Source organism: Coenobita brevimanus, chromosome 46 (genome assembly GCF_032717465.1).
Source record: "Coenobita brevimanus isolate Jiangsu-jjx chromosome 46, ASM3271746v2, whole genome shotgun sequence".
Taxonomy (NCBI): Eukaryota; Metazoa; Arthropoda; class Malacostraca; order Decapoda; family Coenobitidae; genus Coenobita; species Coenobita brevimanus.
In genome coordinates this window covers 32,523,988-32,532,161 of record NC_136999.1, presented here as the reverse complement: position 1 = coordinate 32,532,161, position 8,174 = coordinate 32,523,988, and the positions used below count along the sequence as shown (strand labels likewise).

Sequence of the window (8,174 nt, the reverse complement as noted above, 5' to 3'; positions counted from 1 at the left end):
TTTTCGTGCTGGTCTGTTTCCATATTTTTAAACAGTCGCCAATAACCTGACGGCAAATAGTGAAATGGGGCGATTTTGTAAAATACCTTGATGCAATTTCACCGCCATCTATGAAGTGTCACTTGGGGCAGTCACCCTGCTCGCCTACTTCTCTCAATCCCCTGTTACGCTATTGATTCCATCCTACTGAGAAGAGCTGTATGTGGTGAGCTCCCCCACACATGAGAAGTATGCTCCAGAAACACGGACAAAAAAGTCCATTGAATGAAGTCAACAGTTTGGCAGATCAAAAGAAAAGCTGGAGACTGCTTAGTACATCCAGTGTCTTGGAAGTGGATATTGTGACAGAGGTAAATCTGCCAAATGATTATGCAGGTGACTAAAGCCAGCTCAGCGTAAGCATAAGTCTTGCCTACTGTAATCAGGCAGAAGCTGGCATGATTCTGATTTTCAATACATAAATGTTATTGTGTGGGAAGCAGGGTGAATTCATGGAGGGCAGAGGATATATTGATAAGTTATTTGCACTAAGGTTTTCGGTAAAGAAGATTCTGTAATTGGAGAGAGAAAAAGGATTTTACTATTGCTGATGTATTTTTCAACAGCAATATCATGTCCCTTGATTTTTTTTTTTTTTCTGGAATTTTCATGAAATTCCCTCGTTGTATGCGGTTAGTTAAGGTATATACTGTATATTCAGCTCCTCAAAGCGTCCGTCATAAGGTATATTTCTCAAACAAGATACAATTTTTCTCTCAGCTGTATTCTTAAATTTATCCCTACCTTTTTATAATTAGGACGGCCAGAATAGGGTGCAGTACTCTAAGTGTGGTCGTATTGGGGATTTTCACAAGGTGAGGATGATATTTTCAGATAATTTATATATTCGATTCTTCTACCAGTGAATCCGATTAATATAATAACTTTATAAAAAAATCATAAATTTTATATTGTGTTATTATATTTCCTAAGTCTTTTAAGGGGTGTTTTTTATTTAGGTATTTTTTTTTTTTTTATACTGCAGAGCTTGAGCGAAAGGAGAGAAAAGGAAGGTCAAAAGGAGAAGTGGAGAGTAGGTGAGAGAAGAGAAGAGGTGGATAGGTGAGGGAGGAGGAGGTGGGAGAGGAGTTGAGGAAGAAGAGGTGGAGAGGAGGTGAAGAAGGAGAAGTGGAGAGGAGGTGAGGGAGGAGGAAAGATGTAGAGAAGTTGGGGAAAACATGGCATGTGTGAATGATGGGGATGACTGTGCAATGATGAGTATGACATGGCCAGACGCTGCTGGTAAGGGCACCACTATCAATAAGGTCCGTATTTTCAATGGTTAAGTAAGCTCTCTAACACCCTTTCCTAAGCGATTTATTATGTTTGTTACACCTTACTGTCTCTTTCGTGTTACCTATATCCCTACAATATCGCCAAACTCTGCGTAAGTAATATATAAAATGATATTAACCAGCCATATCCAAAAATAAATGGCTAAGGAAGAGGTCTTAGCTAGCTTCCTTAACCGATGAGCATACGGACATTGGGCAGTAACAAGTGTGCCATATCAACACTGACACTTGAGAATAGCTTGGAAAGAAAAAGGACGGCGAGCAGGTAGGGAGTTCACAAGACATATTATAGATAGGGAATAGCGACAAGAATTACCAGTGAATTCTTAAGATTCTAAAGCATTAATAGTCATCTAAATGTCTACCAGGGAAAGGATCACATGGCCTAGCAGGGGAATTCCAAAATCTAAAATCAACGCATGAAAACAAAGCGCCAGTACACGGCAATGATCATTGAGGTTTTCGTCTCCTAATTACTTGCGGCACGACATGTAGCTAGTGGTGTTTACTGCCTAGATGCTTTCTAACTTCCTAGAGCCATGGCGAGTTCTAAAAAAATACAACTGAGAGGAAATGAAACTAAAATTGTATTACTAACCTATATTCGAAATTTGCAGGCAATTTTTCATGATGTAAAAAAAGCTTTTCCATCATCTTTGCTTAATTTTTGTCATCTTTTCACTTCATGGGTCCTACACCTTCCATATCATTGCATCCTCTTGTCCTTATAGGCCTCATCCTGCCTTCAGCCTAACTCACGTAACTCAACAAACGACACACATACTCTCTGTCAATGTAAGCTTATTTACCGTCCTTACTACATTTGATTACTAGGGCACATGACACCAAACTCCATAGCATGATTGGAAACAACGAGAGTTTGCAGAGAAACTGGTGGTGACTGGATGCTATGGTGAGAGGGGAGGCGTTCACTGATTGGTGTGAAGAGAGGGGAGGTGTTCACTGGTTGATGTGATGAGAGGAAAGGTGTTCACTGGGTGGTGTGGAGAGAGGGAAGGTGTTTGCTGGCTGGTGTGGAGAGAGGGGATGTGTTCACTGGCTGGTGTGGTGAGATTAGTGTTCACTGGGTGGTGTGGTAAGAGGGGATGTGTTCACTGGCTGGTAGTGAAAGGGGATGTGTTCACTGGGTGGTGTGATGAGAGGGGAGGCGTTAACTGGCTGAGTGTGCTTATATAAGGGCGGCGGGAGGCGGGTTAGTTCTGAGTACTCAGCTCCTGCTCTGGGCTGTGAGGATCCCGCTCCTGCACACCTGCTCCCACACTTTCACCGTAAGTCATGTGGCACGTCTTACTACACATTTTGTTGTCAGTCATGTGGCACCCTGTTACTACACACTTCGCTGTCAGTCATGTGGCTCCATGTTACGACATACTTTATTGTCAGTTATGAGGCACTGGGTTACTGCACACTTTATTGTTAGTCATGGCACACAGTGCCACTGCATGCTGTATTATTAATCTTTTCATGCCGTGTTTTTGCATACTTCATTCTCAGTCAAGTGGAACAGTGCTACTACTCATTTTCTTGCCTATTTTTTGGCAAGGCATCTCTACGCATTATTGGGCTCTAATTTTACAACTGTGGAATTGTGTTACATCCTACGTTACTGGTGATGTGCTATTTTCCTTTTCTTCTGTCGAGAACAATAATTCATACTCCCATTGCACGTTTGTGTGGACAATTTATGATTTGTATTTGGCTATTAAAATATATTAATCTTTTAGATGTAATAAAGAATAACAGATGCAAAGTACGTGAATAGAAATGTCTGTGTATCGCTTTATAATTGTGGAAGGAAGATATGCATCTGTGTTAATTCAGTAAGTGGTCTAGTTGATATTTTGCTGTGAAAATCAGAACAATCGGGATAAAATGTGGTTCCCTAGCTTGACGTTAAGATATGAGAAGTGGCTGCACTTTCTGTTGGATGTGAGGAAATTCTTTTCGGTTACGAGGAATATAATTGTAAAAGAGGATAGGATGTCTCATTTCCAGATATTCCTACACTAGCAACGAAGAAACATCTACATTCTCACTACACACGCAAGGCAGTACAACACCTCGGTCCGAACACTAATACAAGCTCCCCTCCCGTCATCCACCGACCACATGTATCCTTAAAAAGAGGTGATCGAGAAGAGTTAGCTAGGCTTAGTACAGGGTATCATGCAACTCTCGTCAATTATGAGCTTAGAGTTGGGTTGGGCAAAAACACAGATGACACAATCCCAACTTGAAGAATAGGCTTACACAACATTGCACACATAATGAAACATAACACAGCACATATCACACTAAGACGCAGGCACAATGTGAACGACGTAAGGGAACCTGTGGGACGATCCCATAGGTGACATTGCTTACCTGCGGCCAGCCGTGCCATGATGGAGGAGCAGCAACAGCAACAACAGCAACAGAAATGGCATTAGAATATATAACAATGTATAAGAAAATATATATATATTTAAGTCGCTAAGAGAAGATTTGCTGAGTATTTGTCAGACGTGTAGAAGAAGACAGTATTCTGGGATTTCATTCCACTTTTGACCGATTAATCAATCAAAATCTTCTGATCAAGCAGAACAACAGAAATACAAGAGAAAAAGACAAAGGGCATCTTTGATTGCCGCCAGTGGCGTATGTTTGGTGGGGCAAGCAGCGCATCTACCCTGGGCGCTACTTGAAGGGGGTGCCAATTTGAGCTTCTGACTTCAAGGAAACCTTACCAAGTCACAATACCAAAATATATATCAAGCATGTTGCCTAAATATCTGCCCAGACATCAACATAAATAAATAGCAGTCTTCGTTGTTATGTAAAGTAATAAAATTACTTTGTATGTATTTCAAGTAAAATTTGCCTTTGGAGTAACGAATTCCTGTTAGCTAATTTGTGTAAACAAATAAATAAGTTATCCCTGTGCTCAGATTGGTTTTCTTTATATATATATATATATATATATATATATATATATATATATATATATATATATATATATATATATATATATATCATCATCATCGTCCGGAACTCCTTTCCCACCCTAGGGCAGGGTGAGGAGTAGCAATGTCCAAATAGCCCAGATTTGCCGAATCCAATGGGCCACGCTTCCATTCGCTCACCATTGAAGCCCCGAAATCCTAACTCTATCTGTTATGCCAGGAACATTCACCACATTCTGTTGTGGTGAGTTTTGATTTTCTGCCATTGCTAGGATTGTGGAATAAGATTCTCATTCGCATTGACCGTATTCAAAAGAGGCTGCAGGATCTGAATATGAACTCCCATGATGCTGCCCTGGATTTGAAAGCTCTTAGAGTTAATGTTGATGATGAAAGAGAAGCTTTTGTCAGTAAGTCACTCAAAGATGGACTTCGTCTCTGTCAAGAATGGAATGCTGAAACTGAAAGTCGCCGGAGGCTAAACAAACGAATGGCTGATGAGAAGTCGAAAGATGTTGGTTGAAGAAATGGAAAGAATCTTGGAGGGAGCACTTGACCACCTTCACAGAAAAATGGATGAAAGGTTTGCTCGTTTGCATGACACTCATGCCAAGTTTGTGTTCCTTCTTGATGTCAAGAGCTTATGTTACAGTGCCGGCAGCAACGACCTGAAAAAAGAAGTGTGAACATTTGTTGGATTGACTGATATGATATTACAAGTGATTTATAAATAATAACTATATGAAAATAAATAGTAAAATATTTTAAGTACTTATGTACTACGTAAAAGACCTATTATAGAATCAGATAGTACTAGCATTCATAAACTTCATGCATGATTTTCGAGAAATTCGAATGCGAAGAAACGTTTATTGTTGACAACTACTCTCGTAGGTGGACAGCATGGGCCATGGATGATGGGGTTTCCATATTCCGATCTCATTTCTGACAGATTGGTTATCCTTCCTGAGACACTGGTTAGTGGTAAGACATAACTGACCTACTATATACTTTATTTAGATCAACCTAATGGATTAGACGTGGTTTCGAGTTAATAGAGTGTCATTTCGTAATTTAAGTGCAGTGTGTAACCTGCAAGATCACGAAACTTTTTTTCACGAGGAAGAAGTAAATTGGAGCAGAAGGAAGGAAGAGACGAAAGTTGGAAGCAGAAGAAGCAAAAAGTCGAGCTAGTTCTTCATGCCTTTCTTTGATAAGCCCGGAACAAATAGTTCGACAGAATCTACACATTCCACTGAGCCACATGCACCTGTTACAAGTTTGTTAGGATGCAAGGAATGATCAAGTACAAATGTGTCGCAAGATGAAAACGATGTGAAGTATGACAAGGCTATGAGTGAGGCTGCCAGAGAGAACGCTGATATGTCATAGAGGAAAGACGATGGTATGGGTGGTGATGAATTTAATGAAGAGACTGTATCAGATGAGACTGAACCTGACAAAAATGAACCTAATGAACTCGGTCTGGATGGTGCCAAAGGTCCTCGAACTGTCGTATCAGAAGTGATTTGACCAACATGACATTGGACTTATTAAGTTCGACAAGGATATTTCCTGATGCATTGAGAACAAAAATAATAAAGCTGGGTTGAAATATTTACATAACAGTGAGGGTCCTTTTTTACCAACACTTAACCGGTCAATAATGAAAACTTGGTTCAAGAGGAAGCTGGGAGATGGTCGTGGTGGTCTATTCCCCTTCTAAAAATCTGCATATTGTATCTGTTGTCTTCTCTACTCACGGTCAGACCATCAATCTTCAATGGAACAGGAAAGTGGATTCAGCCATTGGATAGCTCCTGAAAGGATGTGTTCATGAAAGCACTGAGAATCATCGGGAATGTATCACTCAGTGGAAGGAAATGGATAAAAATTAGGTTGAAAATAGAGGAATTATTGACGCTGAACTTCAGTTACAAATTGAGAAGGAAAAGCAGAAGTGGCGTGATATCTTGATGAGAATCCTTCACTGCATAATATTCCTTGCAACACAGAAACTGGCTTTGCGAGGACGCAAGGAGTCACTTGAAGAAGGTAATGAGTCCAAGGTTGGAAATTTCCTTGGCTTACTTAAACTACTGGCTGTATTTGACCCGGTTTTTAAAGAGCATCTTACTTATTTGGAGAGTCATCCTGGATCCACGTCTTATTTTTCACCAGGAATCCAGAATGAATTCATTCACATGATAGCATCTATTGTTCGGTAGAATCTGCTTAGATGCATTTGGAAAGTCAAGTACTATGGTCTCATTTTTTACTCTATTCCTGATCAGGCACACCGTGAGCAGATGTTAAAAGTAGTGAGGTATGTGGAAGTTGATTTTAAGAGAAAAACAGTCCGTGTTAGAGAGTCTTTCCTTGGTTTTATCTTGATAAACCAGAAGGATGCTAAAAGCTTGGCTGAAGTCATCTTGCAACAGCTAGAAAATGACAAAATGGATATACAGGATTCTCGGTCACAATGCTATGGCAATGCTGCAGTGATGGCTGGACATAGAAGTGGTGTTCAGCAAAGAATAAGTGAGAAAAACAACCTGGCAATGTTTGTGAATTGCGACAATCACTCACTGAATTTAGTGGGTGTGCATGCAGCCAAGCAAGATGCAGTAATGATCACATTTTTTGGAACCCTTGAAGTTCTCTATGTATTCTTCTCTAGTTCAACACAGCGCTGGGAAAAGGTAAAGAACACTGTTCCTGTCGTTGTTAAGTCTGAATCAGAAACCAGGTGGAGTGCAAGGATGGAAGCAGTGAAGCCCGTTAGGAAGTACCTTGAAATGATACTTCAAGTTGTCCAGGACATGATGGATAGTGAAAACGAGACTAGTGAAACGAGAAGTGAAGCAAGGCAGCTGTTTAACCGGATGATGAGTTTTGATTTTCTGACACTGCTAGGCTTTTTGAGTAAGATATTCATTCGCACTGACCGTATTCAAAAGAGGCTGCAGGATCCGAATTCGAACTTCCATGATGCTACCCTGGATTTGAAGGCTCTTAGAGATAATTTTGATGATGAAAGAGAAGTATTGGTCAGTGAGTCACTCAAAGAAGGATTTCGTCTCTGTCAAGAGTGGAATGTTGAAACTGAAAGACGCCGGAGCCTAAAGAAACGAATGGCTGATGAGAAGTCAAAAGATGCTTGTTTAACAGCCAAAGAGGAAATGGAAAGAATCATGAAGGGAGCACTTGACCGCCTTCACAGAAAAATGGATGAAAGATTTGCTCGTTTGCATGACACTGATGCCAAGTTTGGATTACTTCTTGATCTCAGGAGCTTGTGTTACAGTGCCGACAGCAACGACCTGAAAAAAGAAGTGTGAACATTTGGGGAATTGTACAGCTCCGATGTTGATGGACACCAGCTACATGAGGAAATTGTGGATTGCAGAATGTTATCACGTCGGACCAATGTAAACATCTCAAAACCTGAGGAACTTCTTGAATTCATTGTTCAGGACAGAGATGAAAGCGTATTTCCTAATTTTCGCCTTGCTCTTCAGATAATGCTTAACGTTGCACTTTCCATCGCCAGCTGTGAGAGGTCATTCAGCAAATTAAAACTAATATTTTCATACTTGAGAGCCTCCATGGGGCAGGGCAGACTGTGTTATTTTGCTTTGCTCAGTATAGAGAAAGAGGAAACTGAATAAACTGACTTTGACCACATCATTGACCAATTTGACTCACTGAAAGGAAGGAAAGCTCATTTTAAATTTTCGTGTTAACTTGTATATTTTATCTGCAGTTATAGAATGAAAAAGTGCAATTATTCTTTTATTACTTTGCAAGGAATGTTATTTTAAAAGATTATTCTGAGAGCAAAAATGTTTGTTTTCATCAAAGATGTTCTGTGAAA

The 8,174-nt window shown here is 40.1% G+C and overlaps 1 protein-coding gene across 1 annotated transcript; it reads left to right on the top strand.

Annotated features, from left to right (window-relative positions):
- The first annotated feature begins 4,869 nt into the window (after positions 1-4,869).
- Positions 4,870-7,638, top strand: LOC145398687 (uncharacterized). The gene is made up of 3 exons (XM_080271489.1): positions 4,870-4,977; positions 6,313-6,366; positions 6,592-7,638. The coding sequence occupies exons 1-3, from the start codon at positions 4,870-4,872 to the stop codon at positions 7,636-7,638; spliced, it is 1,209 nt and encodes a 402-aa protein (XP_080127615.1).
- The last annotated feature ends 536 nt before the right edge of the window (positions 7,639-8,174 follow it).